General features: G+C 41.4%; 2 protein-coding genes across 5 annotated transcripts in view; both read left to right on the forward strand.

The window, feature by feature from the left end:
- The first annotated feature begins 1,291 nt into the window (after window positions 1-1,291).
- acbd3 (acyl-Coenzyme A binding domain containing 3) lies at window positions 1,292-10,691 on the forward strand. Of its 2 annotated transcripts, none has more exons than XM_082504702.1 (8): window positions 1,292-1,608; window positions 2,992-3,133; window positions 3,357-3,497; window positions 3,758-3,916; window positions 4,159-4,333; window positions 5,073-5,316; window positions 5,888-6,175; window positions 8,216-10,691. In XM_082504702.1, the coding sequence occupies exons 1-8, from the start codon at window positions 1,341-1,343 to the stop codon at window positions 8,428-8,430; spliced, it is 1,632 nt and encodes a 543-aa protein (XP_082360828.1). In that variant the 5' UTR covers window positions 1,292-1,340; the 3' UTR covers window positions 8,431-10,691. The 2 variants fall into 2 exon arrangements, with proteins under 2 accessions (XP_082360828.1, XP_082360829.1); XM_082504703.1 differs by having other exon boundaries at window positions 5,891-6,175.
- A 1,599-nt stretch (window positions 10,692-12,290) lies between these two features.
- nhsl1b (NHS-like 1b) overlaps window positions 12,291-24,296 on the forward strand; it is a 101,961-nt gene continuing 89,955 nt past the window's right edge. For all 3 annotated transcript variants that reach the window (XM_082504386.1, XM_082504388.1, XM_082504391.1), the window contains exon 1: window positions 12,291-12,971. In XM_082504386.1, the coding sequence (XP_082360512.1) occupies window positions 12,650-12,971 (322 nt within the window). In that variant the 5' untranslated portion in view covers window positions 12,291-12,649. The remainder of the gene's footprint in view (window positions 12,972-24,296) is intronic.

A 24,296-nucleotide genomic window follows, 5' to 3' on the forward strand; every position in this document is an offset into this window, starting at 1 on the left:
GCAAACACTGGACTAAATTCTTGTGGGGGATTAATACTGCTGCTCCTGTAGCCCCCAAACAAAAGCAAGTTCACACCTGGGCCAGGCCACTATACATTTACCCTGCAGACAGACAGGCAAAGTATTCTCACAGGTTTTCAGCAATGTGTTAAAATGTCACCTGTCTAATGGGCCCTTGTTATAATGTATTTCAGTACAATATTTGTGTATTTGAAGGATAATTTAAGGAGCTGGAGAGCATGTGCTCATTCAAAATGTGCATAAGTATTATCCAAAGCTTAGGCCAAGTCTTACTGTCAATGTACCTCACCTGGGCAAATGCAGCAACCATCATTAGCTAATTACAAATAAAACATCGGGGACATTAGTATAGCATAGTATATATAGTTCTCCAGGCTTTATGAAGGTTTTTTAAAGTTTTTCTTTGGACATTGCCTGCTTTTTCATAAATTTTCTGTCCAGTCCTTGTAACTGATCATTTTCAGGGGGATAGTTCTTTTTGTTTGTTTGTTAAGTCACTTTACACTGACCTGTGAATCATTCCAACATAATAAAAAGGCCCCTAAGTCAAGTATTATTGCACTATTCCCAAAGAACTATTAACCGAAAATATGGCATATTCCAGCATGGTGTGCAGTGTGTTTTGAAAACTAAAAAACAAAACAAAACTGGGAAGCATCCGATTGGCAATGGCTTTTTCAGCATGATGATCCCAAACACACTGCCAGTGCAGTAAAAAGCATACCCGGATAGCTCCTCACATCCAAAGAAGAGATCTGAATGTTCCTCAAGAAGCCTGGAGAACTATTCCCAAAGACTTTTTAAAGACATTCCAAGAAAGCTTGACAAAGTGAGTTCAAAATGTGTTGAAGAATAGGGATGATCATACCGGTTATTGACATTGATAGATTGTATCTTTATTTTGAACATGTTGAAAAAGTACAACAACATAGAATTAAAAGAGACAAATAAACAAAGCAAAACAAAAGGAAAACGAGCAACCACAACTACAAATAACCTTCATGTTCAAAAAGGAGCAGGAAGAAGCATAAGCTTATAAAATCGTTATATGGAAAACATGGAAAATCGATTAAAAAAAAAAGACAATTTATCCATTGCATATTTTAAAATACATGTTAATTTTTATATGTGTCCGTTAGTGTACGTGACGGTTAATAAAATGCTGGGGGGGGGGGGGGGTTGTTTGTTTTTGGGCAAGTCTTTTTATCTGTTGGTAAGACCTCGTCATTATTTACATCGGTGAGGGGAGAGAAAACAACCGGAACTTCCGCTAGATTGAAACGGAAGTAGGTACGTGGCTGCTTCAGCTGACAGTCTACATGATGGCGACAGAGGTTCAGAGCGGCGACCTCGACAGCGCTACTTCTAGCCGGCTCGAAGTTTCCATCGATGGCCTCACCCTCACTCCGGACCCGGAGGGCGAGCAGAGCCAGGCCGAAGAACCGGAGTCCATACCCACGGAACCCAGCACAGATAAGCCGGGCGGCGCTGAAGGCGAAGATGGAGAGACTGCCAAATGTGCGATAGAGAGGAAATGGGGCTTTCCTCTGCTGGAGCTGTACGGAATGGCCCTTAAATTTTTTAAAGGTACTTCATGTTTGTTTCAATCCCCAAGCGGTGAGAAAGCTGCTCGAACAGTTTAAAGTGTGGCGCTCGCTGGTTCAGGCTAGCAGGTTGCTAGCATTAGCTGCTAGCTGTCACCACCGGGACTGGTGCTACTGCTGTCAGCCTCGGTGTTACATTAGCTTCACGGCTAACTAGTATCTAACGCTGCTGGCCGTTAAAGGGTAAAACAACCACGGCACTTGTGAGTGGCCCCTTTGTGTCAGCTGATTTGCCACTGTTGTCTCCTTTCTGGGTTTTTGTCTTTGCACCAAAGAGGAGTGACTATACTTATTACCAGTTTGCATATTTCTATGCATGCTTCCTCCACCAAACGAGGAAGATTTCCATTCCAATTGAATGACAGCTTTTTCTGGGCTGTGTTCAGGAGCTTTTAAACACGCTCTCCCTCTGCTGTGACTGAAGCGGGACTGCATCAGGTGGCAGCTGCCCTCAAAGATTTTTCCTCCCAAAGTACTCAATGACAAGTTCCTGCTGTGCTGGAGGAATTATTATTCTGAGGATACAACTGCTGCATAGTTTTAGCTCGCCGCCCCTAAAAGCAGTTAACCACGTTTTCAGTCTATGGGGGGTTTATGTGACGGCTTGACTGTTTTTACACCTGCCCTTTCATATCACTCCTATGTTGCTACTACTTGTAGTACTACTTTTATGTGTGCTCTGGGAGCCATTTTTAGGCCTTCTGGACATGCTGGGGTGGATTTAAAGCATATTGAAATACCCTAAGTAGTTGAATAATTGGAAAAGAAATTGTGATATGTGTGGCTATATTCTGCAGCCTGACCATTCTAGCTAGTTCTATATGTCTGCTTTACAAAAAGCCACAAATCCTGCAAAATACTGTGTCCATACTTTCCAGTCATCGTACACAAGTGTAAGCTGCATTGAACACTGGGCATTTGTGCTGTTTGTATTATGGCAGAACACTTGTGATGACTGTGCAAACAGGTCGGGGCCTGGCTGCCACTCTGTGTGATAGTAATCTGGGCTTTGTATCCTTGTCAGTGTGTCAGACAGGGTTAGGTCTACTTGCTCAACTTGCTCAACTCAGATGCCTAAATCTCCCTTTTGCCTCACCTTAAATCAAGCTTTAGGTATGACTAATGTCATCTCAGTGTTTCATTCTTAATGATTTTAACCACAAAGAAGCTTGAAAAGTTTAGAGTGGGAGAGCACAGTTAGGAGTAATTATCTGCGCTTTACAGTCTTGGCACAAGAACATAACACTCCTGTACGTGGGAGTTTTTACTACCTTGTTGTGCACACAAGCTGCACTGTAGTATTCACTGCAGGTGGACATTAACAGGATTGCCTGCAAACTCATTGCTTCCACTTTGCTGCCTTCAGATAAAGATGGAAAGGCCTTCCACCCGACCTATGAGGAGAAGCTTCGATTGGTGGCTCTGCACAAACAGGTGTTACTCGGTCCTTACAATCCCGATGCTTCACCAGAGGTCGGCTTCTTTGATGTCCTGGGCAACGACCGCAGGTAACACCAGCTTGTGTGTGTGTGTGTGTTCATGCATGTGACCTTTGGATTGTAGTGGACATCTCAGTGATTTTTGCTTTGTATCAGGAAACACACACTCGTGCATTTTTACTCATTAACAGTTTGAAATGGATTCAGACAATGGGTGAAAATCATCCTGTTCAGAATGAAATTTAAAAAAAATAATGCACCTATTATTGTCTACACCTTGACCTGTGTGCAGGAAAGAGTGGGCTTCACTGGGTAACATGGAGAAGGACGATGCCATGGTGGAGTTTGTCAAGCTACTTAACAAATGCTGTAACCTCTTTGCCCCATACGTCACATCACACAAGATCGAAAGGGAGGAGCAGGAGAGGAAAAGGTGGGAGGATCAGCTTCTTTGTCCAAGGGACATTCATCTGCTAGTGTGTCTTAAATTTAGTTTCTACCTCAATTTGCTCTCTATTTATCTAGAAAAGCTGGAAAGCTGTGGTTAGTTTGGGTGGATAGGTTATACAGTATTTGACCTTGTTAGAATGTCGTGATATTCATGTATATTTCACAGTTTGGGCTTTTGTTTGCATGTAAATTATGCATTTTTATCCATTTACATTATTTAAATCATTCAATTCTTTTTTTCAGGAGAGAAGAAGAAGAGCGTCTAAGGCGGGAAGAGGAAGAAAGGGAGCGACAGAGGCTGGAGGAAGAGAGACGGAGGCTTGAGGAGGAGGAAAGGCTTAGAAGAGAGGAAGAAGAAAGGAGGCAGGCAGAAGAGGAGAGGCTACGGATTGAGCAGCAGAAGTATGTGTGGTGTTTGTTGTTTCTTTTTTAATTTTATATATAAGCATTCCTCTCCTTTTGTATTTAAATCTGTATGCTTTTTTTTTTTAAATCACTTTTTATTTCCACGTATTTTGTGAGACCGAAAACAAGGGTTAGTCCTGTGCTGACACTTGGCCCAAAGATGAAAATCTCACTACAAATCTGTCTGACTTCCTGTTGTTTTCCTGTATTTCCATTGTCATTCATTTTAATGTAACCAGACAACAGATAATGGCAGCATTAAATGCGCAGACAGCGGTGCAGTTCCAACAGTATGCTGCTCAGCAGTACCCAAACAGCCCTGAGCAGCAGATGAGCCTCATCCGTCAGCTGCAGGAGCAGCACTATCAGCAGTACATGCAGCAGCTCTACCAGGTCCAGCTGGCCCAGCAACAGGTAGGATGCAGAATCTCAACATAACATAGACTTTTCACTGATTGAGTTTTATTGTTCAATATATAGGATTTGCAGTTAATGTGGGAGTACTTAGAATAGATTAGAAGGATTGCCTGCAGGTCTTTCTTTGGCCCCAAATTCAATCTGATCAGTTGACCCCTGAGATTAGTCCCTTAATTAACTCTTCATTATCTGACTGAAAGGAATGTGTGTCAGAGCCTAGCAGCTGTATTATCTAGGATAGATTTAGTGTAGAAATCCCTTGCTAATAATTAGCCTTCCAAACTGGGTGGTATATGTCTTGACAGCACACACCTTTATTCATGTCCTCTTTAATATCCTGACTGATGCATAAAACCTTCCTGTAAGACATCGGCCTCCCTTTAGAGTCCTTCCAGCTCAAGTGAACTGTTAAATTGCAAAGGAGTTATTGAAAAATAGCCAAAAATGTTTTAAACCTTTTGACTTGAATTACTTTATTTTATACCATTTTTAACAGCCAGGTGTGGTAAACAAAAACCTCAAACAAAGACTAAGATGAAAAATCCCTGAGCAAATCAGTTGTTCAAAAGTCTAGCCCTAGGTCTACTCGTATGCAGCAAAGCTGAAAAACAGACCCTTCGGTTTTCGAGATGTATAGGATGTTGCCAGAAGATGGAAATTTAATTGTTAATAATCTTATCCAACCCTAACACAGCCCTGGTGAAACTAGATTGTTGGTTTCTCTTTCTCATCCTAGGCGGCCTTACAGAAGCAGCAGCAGTCTGATTCAATGGTGCAGGGCACCCTAGAATCTAGCAGCTTCCACACAGGTGAACCCATCCCCGCATCCTCAGCCGGACCATTGTGTGCTGCTTCACCACAGACTGGAGAAGAAGCTCCAACAATCAATGGAGGCCAGTCAGACTCTTACTCAGAAAGTATGGATCGGGAGCCAGAGCCTGAACCGGCAGAAGAGGTCTCAGAGAATGGACCTTTATTAGGTTGGTGGGCTGCTCTATATCCATCTCAAAATAAAAGCATGAAATATTGGAGCGGCTAATGACTAGGGGTCAGACAGGGTAAGCTCTCTGTCAGAGCAGTGAAGCGGTCTGCCAAGCTTGAAACCTGATGCTTATCTGCTGTGCCCTTGTTGATGTAACCTGGAGGGCAGAAGAGCTGGAACAAGTGACACACAATAATGTGTTGGTTTAGGTTTCCTCCAGTCACATATTCCGCTTACTGGAGTAAAAGACATCACAGTAGATATGCAAAAGTCCTTGGTGTGAATCCAAAACACATATCCCTTTCCAAATGACTTCCTTCTTCCTGTTCAGTGGAATGATAAATAAAGCTGGGGTAGCTGTGCCTGCAAAAACAAATCTTTGCTATTATGCACATGGATTCTGGTTTTCTCTGATCGTTCTGAGACACACAGGTTTCCTCCAAGTTGAGCTTGTTTGGGATTCGGTCTGTATATGCTGGAAGGGAATCGCTTATTAGGGAATGCACTGTTTGTTTTGTAAGAAATCTGGTAGAAAATAGATAATGTCTTCTCTTTCCTTTTGATTGCAGCAGAATCCCCACCAGTCATAGCTGCTCCTTCCATGTGGACACGGCCACAGATCAAGGACTTCAAGGAGAAAATCCGTCAGGACGCAGACAGCGTGATCACGGTGGGGCGCGGCGAGGTGGTGACGGTGCGTGTTCCCACTCATGAAGACGGCTCGTACCTGTTCTGGGAGTTTGCTACAGACTATTACGACATCGGCTTTGGGGTCTTCTTCGAGTGGACGGACGCAGCCTCTGCTTCAGTCAGCGTGCACGTGTCAGAGTCCAGTGAAGAGGATGAAGATGATGAAGGTGAGGGTAGTTTTTTTTTTTTTTTTACTTGCTGTACTTAAACACATTCCTTATTATTATGTAAACAGCAGTTATGCATTACAGCCTTGAGGCTTCTCACTTAATCATACCATGATTGGTTTGGTTAATTATTCATGCTGGATGCCCCCATACAACCCCTACAATGATTTGTTCTCCCCCCAGGATCGAACCAGGGTTAGGCGGCTGTGTCAACCACTACTGTGACTGTTTCCTTTCACTGTTGGGTATAAGCCGTACAGCTGTTTTTGGTTTTTATATATAATATATAGGGAATTTAAATAGTGAATTATATTTATATAGTTTTACTAGTGGCAACACTTAAACTCTTATTTTGAAAGTTTAGTTGCCTCTAACCAGTTAGCCCTGACTGTTCCCCTCCTGTATTTTCCCTGCTGATTGGCTTGTTGGTCAGGTTGATCATCCCTCTCCAAAAAGCACTTTGTCCCACCGTTAATGGTGCTCCAGTTCCAGTATCTTGGACTGTAGCTGGCGATGGTGGTCATCCTTTTGCTTAAGAGAACTACCGTCAGTTCAAATGCTTGTCATATCAGAATAAGCTGAGAACTGGTTAACTGTGTGTGACACTACGGCTACGTTCACACTGCATGCGAAAGCGCATCAAATTGGACTTTTTTGACCCATATCCGATCATGGTATGACAGTGTGAACGGCACAAATCCAATATTTTCAAATCCGATCTGGGTCACTTTCGTATGTGGTACTGAATGCGAGACATATCTGATGTTTCAGAAAGCGACTGCTGTTTGAATGGTCATGTTGCATTAAATCCGTCTTTTACGTCACTGACACAAGACAGACGCCAAGTATCAGCGCTGGAGAAGCGCCCGATAAGACATCGCGAATGCTTCGTGGCCATCCCGTGTAGATGTTAGTGAAACTGTTGGGAAGACAGCATTGGAAAAACGTGAACATTTTATTCGTACTGTATAATCTGCAGATTCTGACAGAAATCTGTAACTATCCTTTGAAGCACCGCTCCTCTCTAAAACAGCAATAAGGATAATTATTAGGCCATATGTAAATAACAAAATAGCTTTATAACTTAAAGCAAAATTGGGAAACGTAAGACCCGAAACAAGTCTTTATATTAAGGGCCATCAGTCAAATAATACTGTTTGGTCTGGATCTAAACAGAGGGCGTTGTGTGTGACGTCTTCTTTTGCGCATGCGGGCCGCTTTGAGGGTTCACACTAGAGCGCGTTTGCGGTCACATTTTATTTGTAATGTGAACAAGCAGACAAAAAAAATTGGATTTGATCAAAAAATCGGAATTGAGCATTAAGACCTGCAGTGTGAACGTAGCCTACTGCTGCCCTCTGCACAACAGAACGGTGGAGTCGGTCCACAGAACGAGAGACATGCGATTATATCACTTAGTGCCAAGTTATTTGTTACAAAACTACTGGGAAAATAAAATATTTGCTAAGAAATTAAAAAAAAAAAAAAGTGTCTGTCATGATGCTCATGCACTTCTGTACATGTACACACAAAGTCTGCATGAAGGCTGTCAATGCTCTAATTAGTGTTGTCTTGTGCTTTATTTCTGTGGCTTCAGTTATAAGCCCGTTTGAGAGATTAGTAACTAGTTTTCCATTAATATTTTATTCTTATCCTACACTTATAATTAATTATCCACTGACTCTTGCCATTGTAACAAAAGTCCTGCCTATCTTTTGTCATATAAAGGAAAGCATATGACTGAATACTGGCAGTCAAATTATTGAACAACATTCACTTTTTTAAATAATATTGATATTGTGCTGTTCTCACAGTCCAATTAAATGTTTGGATGCTTTGTCACCTTTAAGTTCTAGTGTTTTCTTTACCTCTCACACTAACCTGTAAGGAATACCCACTGTTGGGCTCATTTCTTGGAATGTAATGCAAAAATCATACAGCACAAAATGTATTTTTGTTTGCGCAAATAATGCATTGGTGGTTTTTTTTGTTTTGTTTTTGTGTTTTTGTTTATGTTTTGTTTTGTTTTTTTACCTGCAGGCGAGCCAACCAGTGAGGAAGAGAAGGCCAAGAAGGAGGCAGGGAAGCCTCAGGTGGATGAGATTGTACCGGTTTACCGGAGGGACTGTCATGAGGAGGTGTACGCCGGCAGCCACCAGTACCCAGGTCGCGGAGTCTACCTGCTCAAGTTCGACAACTCCTATTCACTCTGGCGCTCCAAGAGTGTTTACTACAGAGTCTACTACACCAGATAAGCCTGAATACAGACACAAGGGGAGCCAAGGAGTGTGTATGTTCGTATATATAAATATATGTATGTACGCGTGTGTGTGTTTGTGAGGGGGGGGAGGGTGAAGATTTGTGTGAAGGCAGCCTGTATTTGTGTGTATGTGTGCGTGTGTGTGAAGGAGGAAACTACCAGATTAATTCTGGATTAAACCACCAGAGGGAGACAAAGAGACACATCTGGAGTCGTAGTCTGGAGACTCGACTAATATGTATTTACTGTATGTGTACGCGTGACCCAAGATGCACCCATGCTAGATCCCGTTATCGAGCCCTTGGAAGAGGAGTGCGTATACCCGTTGTATATTCACCACCTGTCCTTGCTGCATTCACACCAAGCTGTAGGACTTTGCTCTCATGATATATTTCACCAGTTTCCTCCCCTGGGCTCCACTTAAGTCACCAAAGCCCGGCCCAGCACTGTCCAACACGGTGGCGTTGTGGCTGCTTGTGCTCCAAGTGATGCTATCATAACCACAAATGGAAACTTGGCGGCTCCACGAGCCTATGTTTCCCTTTCTTTCTTTTCTTTTTCTGTTTGTTTGTTTGTTTGCTTTTGAGTGGAAAAGGTGGTTGTTTATCCCAAAAGTACACAGAGGACAATGTTAGAAATCAATTTATTATTAAAGATGTGCTTCATAACACTATGCCTTTTACTCAGAGATCGTCTGGTCTTTGCCAATTGTGTTCTCACTCATTTAAACAGCCCGGGTTCTCAAACCTGCTCATCTTTTTTGTTGTCACAAAGCCACCGTACCTGTATGAAGATCTGAGAGGATTGTGAAGTGGAACGAGTGGTCTTTTTCATCATCTTCTCGCAAACGTTCTGTTTCTTATACTTATTTCGAGAGTCAGGTTACAACAGCAGTGTGTGTCTTTTTAAACTTGCATCATTTATGAAGGACCGGCAAGAAGTCATTCAGTAACATGGGTGTTGAAGGAGGGTGTGCAAAACATCATTCACATGGTAATTTATGGCTGTGAGCCTTATCGGCTGCAGAAGCGTCACAGTGTAAGAAGTGTAAAAGTCAAATCGGTGTAGGAGTAATTTCCGTTCTCCCACAAATGTTTTTCCGTTTGAGTTTTTTACAAAAGAAAAAAGTTGCTTGTTGACAGTCCCTTATCATATGTGTTGTTCACCACTTGTTAATTAAAGACTCACAAAAAAGAAAGAGCTTGTGTTGTCAATGTTAGCAGGGGGATTTGTTTTATCATTCCTGTTTTCCTGTTCAGAGCTCTGACACGCACGTGACAATAAACTCAACTAACCATCCTTTTTTTTTTTTTTTTTTTTAGGTCATAACACACTGTTACATCTGTGTAGAAAATCCATAACACAAAACTCTGTTTTGTCTACTTTTTTCCTTTCTTCCTCTTTGAGTTGTCATCTCAAACATTATGAATTAAAAAAATAAAAAGGAAAAAAGAGCTGATTAGAATTGTGTTCTGCGTGACACGGTTGCTTACTAACATTTAAATGTTTTTTTTATTATTATTGAAAATGTAATTTAGATTCATTCTGTTCTTCAGCTACGCATGACATATGTACCCAACATCTGAGTGCGTTGTGAGAATTGCTGTATGAACTGTGCTCTCTGAATCAAAGTGATTGTCGAATATGGCAAGTGGGCATCGAGGACATTTAATTTCACTTTATCACACTTTAGTTTTTTTTTTTGTGTGTGTGTGTGGGTGTGTGTAAATGCAAAGCAACTTTAAAGACAGAGGCGGAGTATCTTGCAAGCCAGTTAACCCTCCAGTGTTTGCAGAGCATCATTATTTAATGACTCCTGCCTCCAAATCCATTCAATGATTTGTGCAACAGAATGTCACTACTTGCGGCTCACACAAGCCGTAAACGTCAAGAAAGTCCCCGTAACCTCAAATGTGATGTGTTTTTTTTTTTTTTTGTTTTTTTTTTGTTCGTGGCTCATCAAAGGGTTTGATTTGAGATGTTTAAGCCTTGTATGTAAATAATTCTATAAATGATGTTTATGTATGGGTTTTTAAATGTGGAAGAAGGCTGTGGGTTTTTTGCGAATGAATGCACTGTAGTATGACACGTGCATTTTACCCCGAATGAAAGTCCAAAACTTGTAGAAAGTACGAGACTCCCTTAACATAAAATTTCATTTTTTTTGTATGGTTTTAATGTTTGGATCTCTTATGATTTGCAAGATCTTTTTGGGCATATATTTAATCTTGATTAAACGTATCTTCATCTCTATAATTGTCTGCTTATTGCTGCTTGCTCTGGTTTCTATAGCACCAAGGCGTCAGCAGAAAAAGCACAAGTGGATGTAACTCATTTAATAAGAAGACAGTGCCGGTTCACTCACAGTTGATTACCCATGTGCTTGATTTGCAGCGACACAAGCTCATGGGTCTTGCCTCCCAGTAGTTAAGTGGCGAGAAGATTTGTATTTTAAACAAACAGAGGATACGGGAAATGTGAGGACACCAAAAAATGGCCTTGGAACAACACGCCACTGTCAGGCTTGTTCCTTTTTCCACCAGTAGTAAATGTGTCATCCTCACGCTGCTTTCCTGTCAAACACAATTTGTGCTGAGGGAAGGACAAATGCGGATATTGCTCATGCCTGAGAGAACAATCCACTTAACTTTGTGTTTTCTGTGTATGTGGGGTGTCTCAATATTCAGAGCGGTGGGGGCATAAATCCAACATTTCACATGCAAATATTGAGCAACGTGCTACTAAACTATTGCCACATAGAACATATTGAGTAATGAGAAAACGGTGAAAGTGACAGGAATGCTTGCAACTATGCTGGGAGTTGCAGTATTCACTAAAAGACACCAGGGGGCGCATTAATAGCTACGGAGCAGAGACAGGACTTCATCCACTAAACTTGTGGCCTGTTAATTTTAAAAGTGAGTTGAGGGGATGGTGTGCCCTTGAAAAGAGCTGTGAGGAATTTAAAGAGCAGATATGGGAATGTCAGATGGTGAACAGAGGAGCTGGACAAACATGCCATGTGCACACACTGAGGTCATAAATTACAGACAAGTGTTCAGAGAATGTGTTACCATGAGGTTATTTTAAATGGTATGAAAAAAACTTATGTCTGTTTGCTCTGTAATAACTGTGGGCAAATTCCCCTTTAAAAATAAATGTGCAACAGACAAGAGAAACATTAGCGAAATAGCAAGAAAATAACATGACTACCTCAAAGTATCCAGACTACGCTACCTACATATCATTTTGTTAACGCTATGATTTTTGACTTGATGACTTTCATGAATATGAGAAACTGAGAAACGATCCGAGACTTACTAACTCAAAATAGCTAAAAATGTAAGAAATTGAAATAAACTCTAGAAATTATAAAATACATATAATTACATTTGTGTCTGACAATCTCGACATATTCAAAATTAGTGTGACAGGTACTAGCTTAAAATGCTAAGACCATTTAAGCTGACTCAAATTTTGAATTTATGGATGGCATTTTTTTTCAGTTGCAGAAAAACGAAAATAATAAATTAATAAAATGAATGTTTGTGTTCGACAGTTATTTATTTATTTATTGGGGGGTGGGGGGGGGGGGGTTAATGTACTTATGTAAAGTCAGGGTTAGGGTTGATGAGAGATTTACTAACTCTATATAAATATATATATATATAATAAAAAAAAACTAAGTATAAGACTTATTAAGTCAAACCATTTGAGAAAGATTTTAATTTTGATTTCAGATAATAAATAAATAAATAAAAAATACGATCCAGGATCTACAGCTTCCAGGTTTCCTGCTCGTTTCCTTCCTTGTTCCGTTTTCTGAAGAGCTCCGGTCCTTGTTTTGTGACAGGCCGCTCTCTCCGGAGGGAGGCAGGTAAACTCTGCGCTTCTTTCTGGCTCCGGCTCCACTCGCTACAGGTGGTTGTAGTATTTTCCGGGTTTTTATTTGTACTTTTCCCTACTTTTCCTTGTGATTTTTTTTTCTTTCCAGCCTGCACTGTGTCTGGTTGAATTTGAATAGACTTTAGGAGGCAACGTCTGCAGTGTACAGCAGCACAAAGTCCCCATGCTTTGAAAATCAGAATATGGCGGGATTCAAGGATTATTCCTCAACCGCGGGGAGGGAGTTCGTGTTGGGTTTGTTTTAAAGCTTTGTTTTTCTCGGCGTGAACACTTTTCGGTCCCGCTGGAGTTATTGGTATGAAATAAATATGCCCTTTCACCAGAGGAATATCGAGCCCCGCCGTGTGAGCAGGCTATCGGCGAAGAAGGATGGCTGGAAACCCAGGGAAGAAGCCGGCAAACGCAAACTGCGAAAACCCGTTTTGTTCTCATCGCTGGATGAGGTTGGCTGTCATACGCTGACTAACGTAATACATCAACTTTCCGACCTTTCCCGACATGCCAGCGACATCTTCCTGGGCATCGAGATGGAGGCGGGGATGGTGTTTAGAAGATCCTGCAGGATCGAGGAGCGCCTGCAAATTCTGCAGGATGAAGTCCACAAGCTTGATCCCAAGAAAGTGAAAATCCGTGAGTCTGCACTGTTGGCCACTTGTTTTTGTCCCTCTTACTCTACTGATCTTTCGGCTCCAATCACTTTAGCTTTCTATGAAATGCTTACAAGCCACTATAGAGCACTAAATGAGATCCAGAGACATGCAAAAATGCATGCAGTGAGTTCATATTTGTAGATATGATGTGCATGTTATGTATGATTCGAGAGTTTAAATATGTCTGTGTGAGAGAGGTGCGTCTACCTTCTGGCTTTTCCTGTTATGATAACATGCGCAGTAGTGTGGAGAGGTCCAAGGTGACTGTCATGATTTGTCTTTTTAAAAGAGTCAAAGAGGAGTGACCACTGACTCCTGCCCACATGGCTTTATTTGCCTGATTGGGACTTATGTTAACAGGGGCATTGTGTCAGAAATGATGGATATCCTCTCAACATACTGGCCATCTGTATCCAGGTCCTCAAAGGGCACTGAGATCCCAGGAGACCCTTCACCTTCCTCATCTCTCCTTAATGTCCATAAAGCTGATAAACACACAGACAAATGGAAAATCAATTTCTTTACTTTTAAAGTTTTGTGATTTGTTTAGCCTGCTTTTATTAAAGCTCCCTCCTTTAGGAGGGTTAAATATTAACTGAGACTGACTCATGCTCTGGTGACTGTGCAAGCAAGACTGAGAGATAGGCCTGCTGAGCTGCATACCTGAGGCAGAGCCTTTGAATGACTGCATATCTGCCTCTCGACACCTATTTAAGACTCTGTTATGTGGTAATGTGTGTAAACCCAGCAGTTAAGGGATCATGTTTTCTATTGAGTCCCTGCCTCTTTTTCTTATCTAACTTGCTTCCGAAATGTATTGCAAAGTAGTGCTGGGAAGATTGGTGCAAATTCCTCTAAACCCAAGTGAAAGAGGAGGATTTCATCTCTGACTCACTCACTTTTGTTTCCTTTTTACTGTCCTTCCTCCTGCATTTGATCTGCGTCTGTCCATCCTGCCTTGTGTCTAAATATGACTCACCCTTTGTCACACAAACACACACAGGTTCAAAAGTGACTGCAGAGAAATGATAAGCCGAACAGGCAGACAGATCCCAGACGGAGGTGAAGGGGTGTAGGGGTGCCCACTACATGACAGCAACCAGTCCCAGTCATGACTCGACTGCTCCCATTTTCTGTACCTGTTGGAAGTTTTGATGCGGTTTTAGGCGGGACTGGGAGCTCTTTCTGAAAGGGTTTGTCTCATTTAAAGACCTGATTCATCAGAAGCCGAAGACGAGGTGTGAGAGAGTAGGCTGGAATGCGGTGTGTTACGTCGCGATCTGCAGTTCCCACACGCCCTCAAAGCCGTGCGTTAGGTTTACAGAAGCGCTGAGTCTAGATTTATTACAACGCAGACACTGAAGCTCAACGCCAGCTTTTTCCACACATGGAAACACCTGTATTTTTTTTTTTTGAAGTGCCCTCCAGCGTTAATCCATGAAAAGAGTCCTGGATCTGAATATGCCAGAACACCTGGCAGAGTTATTTTGAATTTGGTATTTGAATAAAAGTTACTGTGTCATGCGCATGACTCCAGGAAACAAAGCATTCTTTGCCATGTTGTGCTATTTTACGGCTGTTTCTCACTGGTTTACAAAGTGAGGAGCGGCTGTTAAATGACAGTGTTTAGAGTTGGTGTTTACCTCAAATCCTTGATGAGACATAATGGTATGTTGCTTGTTGGGTAGTGCTGACTACCCAACCCTGAGGAATGCACTGTATTACATAAATTTACCAGCCTGCTTGTAAATATCTGCGGCTGGTCACCCTGTTGTCTTCTGCTCCTGTGGCTCAGGGTTCCTACGCTAACCTCAGAGCTCTGAGCCAGATCATGTTACTGGTGAGGGGCATGAAGAGGGGCTCTTGTGCACTGAAAAACTGACATTGAAGGAAGGGCGAAGTAAGAGTGTGTGTGTGTTTGCGCGCTCCTACCTCTACACTCAGTGTAATCAGTGGCAGTTTGAACAGAGACATGATAGGAAAATGGGATTTCCTCATTGTGTGTATTTTGTCTGCTTTATTCCACTGTTGATCCATGTGTTCTGAAGGAGCGGACCCCAGAGCAAAGGTCACAGGTCATCCTCTCATGCCTCAGCGGGGAACACCTGACACTCAGAGTCAAGAGTTTAAACAAAGTCTAGTTTGGTTAGCTTGGATTTCTGCTGGCTGCCAACAACAGCCACTCCTGCTAAGTTTGGCACATGGATCTCGTTTGCTCCACCCTGGTGTATTACTTGTATTAAGTGCAATTGTATTAATAATATTAATAAGGCTAATGCCATGGATAGTAGAAATAAAAACAGTTTCAAGTCCCTTAACCATGCTGTTTGTTCCAGATGAAGATGTATTATTATGCCTTAACTAATCCAAACATCTATCTCTCTAGCTTTCTCATCAATACTTGATTGTTTTGGAGCTCATACTGATACACAGACTCATAAATACAGTTCAAGTCAGACACCGTTCATTGACAGTATCCCTCCACTACCTATTTCCTGTCATTTCTCCCCCTTCATCTCTACAACCCATCTTTTGTTCCTCATGAGAAAAGTTCGACCTTGAGAACCACGCCAGACTCTGCTTCCCCCAGAGGTCTGTGCACTTCTGTACACCAAGTAGCCATCGCTGTGATGTCACAAGCTTGACTTTTACTTGAAGTATGAATTTAGCTACATATTAGAAACGTATTCTTTTCTGCCAAATATAACTCTGGGTAGATTTGGGAGTATGCTATTTTAATGTTAAAAGTAGGTCATACTAGTGAAGGTTAATTGGAGAAAGGAGAAACTTGGGGCCTTCTTTTGTCAGTTAACTTGATGCCCACTAGCAGACACACACACACACACACACACACACACACACACACACACACACACACACACACACAGAATAAAAAAAAAAAAAGCATGTTTCCAGCTGACCTGCTAATGTCTACAGTCCATCTTGTCTCCCATACACACACTGATATACATGTTAAGTGCTTGGAAATTCCTCCTCCTATCCCTCAGATATTTATAGGCATAGTCTTTGCCCGATGCTCTTTCATGAGTAGCAATGTATGCTATCATGTTTAGGGTGTGTTGCTATGTTCAAGTGATTCTTCTTGTGTTGGGAGGGGGAGTTCATCCTCAGAGTGGGACTGCAATCAGTTATTCAGATAATAACAGTGGAACTGCTTGACTGACATCAAAGTTGCATCCATGTCAAAAGCCAACGAACAACAAATTAGTCGTGCCTGGATAAACTAATTGGTGTTTGTGGCTTTTTTTCTAACCCTCTTTTCCTGTTTGCCACACAAATGCACACTCACATGCACAGCCCTGTTTATCCTACCTCAGTTCTCCCTAGTCACTATTCACTCTGGCCCACTGTGGTCCCCTTCATTCATCGATAGAGAGCAGTCATTACGCAGCCAGAATCCACAAGTCGGTTCCCACGGCGCTCGTTCCAACGCCGGCAGCCTGGCCTGGTTCTAGAGGTCGACCTTCTCCCATCAGGAACAAAAGAGATGGGTCGAAGAAATGAAGGGAAAAAGTGAGAGAAAATGAGTGGGAAGGGGCTGTGGAAGTGGAGGGATATTGCCAGTGAACTGTGTCTGACTTGGACTGTGTGTATGAGATTGTGTGTTTGAATCTACAGGCAGTGCTCTCTCACGGCTCCAATACATCCCTGGATTTAGATACATCCCATCGACTCAGTGCTGTCTTGCAGTTTCTTAAAACATAATCTGTCAGAGACAGATTTGCTGTTGATGGTGGGAGACAGTCGAGTTAATAAGGAAACAGCTAAATTTAGATTTGTGTATATGCGAGCGCTGCCCTGACTGTGTTTAACCCCCGATTCGAGCCACAAGATCATTCTTACAGTATACAGTAGTGTATTTTATCACTTATTTTACACCAGTAGAAGATGATAGGCCTAAGCTGTGGTAATCTGGTTGGTTAATGGCTCCGTTTCCTGGCCGCTTCTCCTCCTCACTTGTGTCACTCAACTGCAGCTGTAATAGATCTAGTTATTTCCTGAGCAAACCACATGTCATGAGAGACCTTACTTATATAAAGTAATAAAAATATCACATCGGTGTTGGAATGGCAACAGATGAAAGCCCTTATAATCTTGGTTGATTTGTATCTCCACTTGTGAAAGTCCAAAAATATCCTTGAACTGGTGGATATGTTTGCGATTACAGTTTTGCTAATAGCAGATGCTGCTTATAGCACCTTTTTTCTTTTTCTTTTTTTTTGTTTAAAGGTTTTTTGTTTCCGTTTCTGTCTCTAAATATAAACTTAACTAAACAAACTGATAAGCTGGATCCCAAATATTCACTAGATGTACCTTTTCAACTTTTTGTTAACACAAAAAAAGAGAAAATATTCAATGGTTGTCAATTTTCTGGGTGGCAATGCCTTGTTAATGTCGGGAGAACGTCCAGACTGCTTCAAGCTGATAGGAAGACAACAGTAAGTCAAATAACCACTTGTTGAAGAAGTTATGCAGAAGAGCATCTCTGAACGCACAAAGCAGATGGGCTACAGTAGCAGAAGACCACACTGGGTGCCACTCCAGTGTCAATGCCACATCCTACCAGAGTATTGTTGCTGGTCACATCCATCTCTCTATGACACAGTGTGCTGATTGGATAACTTGTAACTTGTTTGGTGAACATGACAATGATGTCACTGTCCTTGAATGATCTCCACAGTCACCAGATCTCAGTCCAGTAGAGCAGCGGTCCCCAACCCCCGGGCCACAGACCCTAACTGGTCTGTGAGTCATATGGTACTGGGCCGTGAGAGCTGAGGCATGGGTGTGAAATTTATGGTTTTCAGGGTTTTTTCTTTTTGTTGTTATTTTTTTAAATCGTTTTTATTGTTAACTCGGTTTCCCTGGGTCTTTTCCCGTGTCTTATGAATAAATCTTTTTTTTTTTTGTACTGGTACTGGTTTTCTTATTTATCCGCGACACCTTAAAGGCCGGTCCGTGAAAATATTGTCGGACATAAACCGGTCTTTGGCGCAAAAAAGGTTGGGGACTTATGCTGACGGCAGTAAACTTAATTAGATAAATCTGTCTCCCTACTGTTGAGATTTCATTGTTGCTGTCGACACACAAACATGCGAACATCTCCGCAATCAGAGAGCACCACATGATGGACTTATAGGTTAGTAAGTCGGCAATTGAGGGTGCTGTGGGGTAATCCAGGGTTTAACCAGCATGCAGGGAGATGAGCAAGATTTAATCCCCACTGTCGTGACCTCTGCCTGACAGGATGCAGTGGGACATCCTCAGGGTTGTGTGTGTTTTTGTGGTATTTTTATTTTCATATATCTGTTTTGATGTGTGTATTTGTACACTCAAAGGCCTTTACACAGATGCATTACATTTGGACCGCTGCTGGAAAATTCAAGTCGAGGTCACGGTCGGGTTTTTACACAGCTATTGTTTTTAGAGGAAAAGTGTCACAAATAGCCTGATGTTTGTTCCCAAATGTATTTCCTACGGAGAGACAAACAAAAGCTGAACCGTCAGCAGATCTCAAGTGAAATCCTGTGTTTGCCTCTAGACCACAGAAACTAAATATATGCAAATATACCTTCTTTTTTTTTTTTACATGAAATATTGCAAAACATTTTCACAGCTTCTGTGTGAGTGTAAAATGACATTTCAGCAAATTTTCAGCGGCTCTCCTTTTTGCCTCAGCTTTCCCTTCCTCTGTTTTAAAGTCTCTTCCTCGCTCACTCCCTTGCTCTCGCTCTCTTTTCCTGTTGTTTCATATGGTTTCCAGACCTTTCCTCTCTCATCTCTGTCCGTCCTCTACTCTTTGATGTCAACCCTTATACTGCCATGCTGACCACAACAAAGACAAGGACCACGCTCACACTCTCGGCTTTCTCTTTTTATAATCAGTTTTTGTCACGATCTTTTCTCTCTTCTTATCTTTTGTTTTTCCTCCAGCTATCCTTTTTTCCCCTTTAAAGCATGTGTTCCTTTTTAAATGTGTTTAATGCTCATTCTTGCCTTTATTTAAAATTTATTGTTGTAATTTTATATTATATAGTGGTTAAACAGCTGTTATTACATGCCTCATGACTGACTAGCTGACTTACTGACTTACTGATCTTCAGATAATCATTGTTTACAGTAGCTTGAGTTTTCAAGATTTATGAATACCCGGAAGAATGTGTGTATATGATGTGTCCATATATATATGGTTAGAGCTTTCACAGTGAGTAAAATAAACTCTAATAATGTTGTCCTACACGTTTTTGTCTGGCGTCCAGGGAAGCCTTTTGTAGATATAGCAGAACAGTGAGAGTAAGAGAGAAGCAATATAGTTTATTGCTGTGCATGAGTGAGATTAGTTATTCTTAATTCAGAAAAACCTACAAGATATCCAAAGATGAAGGCGTGAATTTCCTACTAAAAGTTGCGTCTTTAAATTTCATCTTTTTTTAAATCTTTTATCTTGACTCGTACATTTATGTAATACCGTGCACTGCTATCTACTGTATCCTGCATGTGTTATTAGACATTATATACTGTAAAGCAACCTGTAGAGAAAAACATGTTTGCAGTTGGTATAAAGTGATCCACAACAGGGCATATTATGAGGGTATCAACCTTGCTTTGACTTTTTTCTTTTTTTGCGAAAGGGACAACAGCTGCACAGTGGTGGCAAACCTGGTGCAGCATTTCATGTTTATTTTATGACGTTAAAGAGTAAAAAAAAGTGTCACGTAAAGCTACACAAACATCTGTTGGGAGCAAAATAAAGGATGGATTTTTATCAAGTATTAGATTGTGGTTTATCAGTGATGTGTACAAGAGGCAGACGGAAGGAAGAAGATGGGCCGACAGGGAGGCACATCCATTCCATCCAGTACATAATGACATACTGCAGCAGGTGGGAGCTTATCTAGCAGGAATATAAAGGCTATTGTTATCCTGGATCTGCACTAAAACTGCACTCAAGGCCTGGAAACGCACCATACACACATGTCTGAATGGCTGCCTGAGGAAAAATAAACAAGGATTTTCTGCCACATCTGTCACTTGTGCCACTTAACCAAAGCTCACACAGGAACACACAGGCAGAAGCATGCAGGTCGTGCACTCAAACTCTCTTAGTGGTATGTAGTGTCTATCATTAAAAGAAATAAAATGTAATGGGCCACTTGGCAGCAAATAACACTGTCTGCAGAATATAGATCACATGAAGCCAAGGCTTCAGATTAGATGCAACAGATGACTTTGGGGTAAATTGAAATATTTGCACTTTAAACCTTGCAACGGCAGAGGCTGGTGTGAACCTCCTGCTATATTTGGACTGAATGATAAGTCTTCAGAAACAGCTGTCGGCTGGCTTTTTTCAGGCACATTTTTAGTCCCGTAAACACTGGCGACATTAGCCAACTTGAATATCCTCAGCTGAATAAACAAGTTGCGGGACAAGAGGGTCATCAAGAGGTTTTTTTTTTTTTTTTTTTTTGTAGACTAGCTGATGTAATGTTTAATACTTGATGAACATCTCAGGATTTGTTTATTCAGACATGTGCATTGTGCAACTGACACTTCTGGTTGAACCCGTTGCTTGTAATTCATAGACCGGCAATAGCGAAATCAGTTGATAGTCTTAATAATATAAGGCTAGGTTTCACCAGCTGTGTGATGGAAAAGTTCCAGACGTGCATCAAGTGTCAGCTATGTTGGTTTGAGGTGATGACGGTCTGAGGGAAGTTGTTGGGTAAGCTTTGTAGTTTCACCCTCAGTTTTATTTGTCATATGCAAGCTCGGACAGGGTTCTTGTGTTTACTGATGCTGCTGGGAAGATTGTTAGAATGGTAAAATCACTATGTATCCTGAAGGAGCCATAGTTTTTTAAAAAACTGGATCAGGTAACCCTGAACTCTCTCTTAGTTGTGCTGAAATAGGCCTAGGCTACTGGGGGTTTCCCATGATGCACTGAGTGTTTCATCTTCATGCACCTCTTTTCACCCACTATGTCAGCAGTTCCCAACCTTTTTTGCGCCACAGACCAGTTTAATGTCTGACAATATTTTCACGGACCAGCCTTTAAGGTGTCACGGATAAATATAACAAAATAAAATGATACGACCAAGACAAAAACTGTGGTATTTTGTAAATATAATAATAAACGCGAATTCACTGTGTAATTGTGTAACTTTATTAGCAGCGTCCTCCTGAAATGCACCAACAACACTGAGAGTAACATCCTCCTCTCTGCCCCTTAACGCTCTCTGGTTGATATGGTAACACTTAAATATTTCTTTCAAAATAAGACACAACTATAACACAGGAAAAGACACAGGGGAACCGAGTTAACGGTAAAAACCCCGAAAACCATTAATTTCACCCGAGCCTCAACTCTTGCGGCCCGGAAACAAACAGCTCACGAACCAGTACCGGTCCGTGGCCCGGTGGTTGTGTTTATGCACCACTTTGAATTTAATCATTAGTTATTATTAATCTCGGTCTCTTCCACGGTGTCTATCCCCCCTTGACTCTCACCCCTAACCTGTCACGGCAGATGGCTTGCCCTCTCTGAGTCGGAGGTTACTTGATACTTGCTCACAGGAGGTTGTGTGATCGTTGGGATTTTCTCTGTACTGTTGCACGATCTTTACCATACAAAATAAAGTGCCTTGAAGCAGCTGTTGTGATTTGGCGCTACATAAGTACATTCAATTATACATTACATTAGTCTGCCTTGGGAATCATTCCATATAATGGCCTTCAGTTTCATTATGCCTGCAATCTCTAATTATTTGTATAAAAAAAGTCTTAATTATGTATTATATCAGGAACTTTTCTCTTGATTGTTTTTTTTTCTAATGTTTATTTTTCTTTTCTTTTTGTCAGAGCTGTAAGATAATGTGCCACCTTCCTGGCAGTGGTCAGGAGGTTCATTGTACATACCCCACTCCCTACTTTATGGCTCCCTTTAGTGATTACATTATGCGGCTTTGGTTATTGCATGTTTGTCTGGTGATTGTATGGTAAACAATGGCCTGTGCCACCTTACACGTCACTGTTTCCATTAGACCTATATTGACAACAGAGCACAATAAAGCGAAGAGGCTTGCTGAACTGCAGAGTTTAGTAGAATCTGCTGATCACTTTGACTTGTTGTTTTTTTTTCCTTATTTTTTGGCTTTAAACTCTTTAACGCTTGACTTTCCTGATGCCTTTGCCGCCACCTTAAAGAGAAGTTGAAGTAAACAAAATTCAAGACGTAACGTGCAGCCATTACCTGGTGGATACCAGCATACTTTAGGTTTACCCATATTCCTTTGAGTAAACCTAAAGTATGTCAGCTTAATGTTGGTAAAGATCATAAAAAATCTTCACCTTGTCCTGTTAGACTGAACAGTTATGACTGTCTTGACTCATCACCATAAATATCTAAGCTCACCCTGACCAATTTTACTGGCTCATTTTCACCACCCACAAAATCGCCAGAATTGTTTATCTTTCTGTCTGATTAGTCACTGAGATGTATGTGACTTAACATGAGACTGTTCTCTCTCTCTGTATGGTGTTTTTTTGTTTTTTCACCTTGTGTGTGTCATCGTAGTAAAATGTTTTCCCAGGGATGCCTACTGTAGTGGAAATTGCCACAAATGTAGGACTTAGAACTTTGACAGGTGTTTACACTGGAAGTCTGGACTGATTTTGTCGATATGATAACATCACAACTTTGGCAGCTGCAGGACTACTGAATTTTTTTCAGTGAAGTTTCCTATTCCCTCTCAGATAATTAAGTATTTGGTTTGGAAGTCCTCTCAGACTGCAAGCTCAAACTCTCAAACAGTTAGAAGAAAAATTCCTGCGAGTGCAACAGGCGTAAAGATGCATAGTGAGAGTTTTGAGTTGTTTTGTTTACTTCGGTAATTTCTTTTCAATTAATTACTCAAATGGGCATCGGTATGAAGCCTTTGTTTTTCCTTCTTTTGCCTGAAGCACTTTCTCGGCTCATCATTAATCACCGTCTCGCTGCAGAAGGCTCCATGGTGTTTGCATGTGTGTCTGAGAAAGTGTGTGTCACTGTGAAATATGACATACTCCATAAAGGAATCCCCATTGACTACTGAATCTTCCTCTGTAGCAGCTTTAGCTGTCTGCCTCATCCACAGAGACCTCATTGTGCATATATGTGTGTGTGCCTTCACTTAAACTTATTTGTGCTCTTCCAGTCTTCCATTCATCAGTATTAGCGCAGCCTGGTGATGGAGTGGTTAACACTGTCACTTCACAACAAGAAGTGACAACAAGAAGGCTGGCTGGGGGCTTTCTGCTTTGAGTACATCCTCTGGGTACTTTTTCCCAGAGCTCTTTCCATGCATTTTAGGCTAATATTGTTCTAAACTGGCTATGGATGTGCAGTAGGTATACGTTTGAACAGAACAAAATAAAGTGTTGTATGAGTGTATGGATAAAATGTGACTTTTTATGTGAAGTGCTTTGTCAGTAACAATAGAGAAGCACTATATAAATTTGAGTACATTTACACTAAATTCTCTGTTTTACCAAGGCTACTACATGCACACCATTGTTTTTCTTGTGACATTACTAATAAGTTTGATGTGTCACATGGCCCTCTTCCTATTGTATCCAAGATGGCCGACATCTAAATGGCCACCATGGTCACCACCCGTCTTGAGGAGTTTGCCCCCTCACATATACTAATGTGCCACAAACAGGACTTTAATATCACCAACCATTCCCATGTTATTAAGATGTATCCATATAAATGGCCCACCCTGTACTATGGATGTTTTCTTTTTAGCACTGTGTACCTCCTTGCAACCAATTTCCTTACAACTTGTGGTTGCCAAGCAGTCGGTGACGAATCTCTAAGCCTCGTCTTTGACAAACAACTTCATAATGACTGCTAACAACCTCCACCAACCACTTGCCAACCTGTCAGGCTTTTTTTCTTCTTCTTGCAGCTGATGGTTTGCAGGGGTTGCCGATCAGTGTCTCGGGCTGAATAACTGTGGCCCAACAAACAGCAACAGAAATTTGTTTATTGTTGTGATTTTGTCTGTTAAACATGAAACTTGCCTAAGGAGGGAAAATGAGGTTCAGGGACTGGTTGCAACATGTGCTGACGTCTATCAACACTCAGAAAAGAATAATAACTTGGATAAACACATGTAAACAATAAGGCACTGGCCTTGAAGTGGTAATGTGGGCTCTCAATTGTGCTTTTCAGTGCATGGTTTGTGGATCATAACTCACACAAAGAGGAAATAAAACTAGTGCTAGACATGCACAGTGATCG

The sequence above is a fragment of the Aulonocara stuartgranti genome, assembly GCF_965226115.1.
Source record: "Aulonocara stuartgranti genome assembly, chromosome: 15".
Taxonomy (NCBI): Eukaryota; Metazoa; Chordata; class Actinopteri; order Cichliformes; family Cichlidae; genus Aulonocara; species Aulonocara stuartgranti.

What these genes read in the sequence shown, in the direction of transcription:
- acbd3 (XM_082504702.1), top strand. Translation starts at nt 1,341, where the DNA reads ATGATGGCGACAGAGGTTCAGAGCGGCGACCTCGACAGCGCTACTTCT. An exon ending in CTACGGATTGAGCAGCAGAA is followed by an intron (nt 3,917 to 4,158) that starts GTATGTGTGGTG and finishes TAATGTAACCAG; the next exon opens with ACAACAGATAATGGCAGCAT. An exon ending in AGAGGATGAAGATGATGAAG is followed by an intron (nt 6,176 to 8,215) that starts GTGAGGGTAGTT and finishes TTTTACCTGCAG; the next exon opens with GCGAGCCAACCAGTGAGGAA.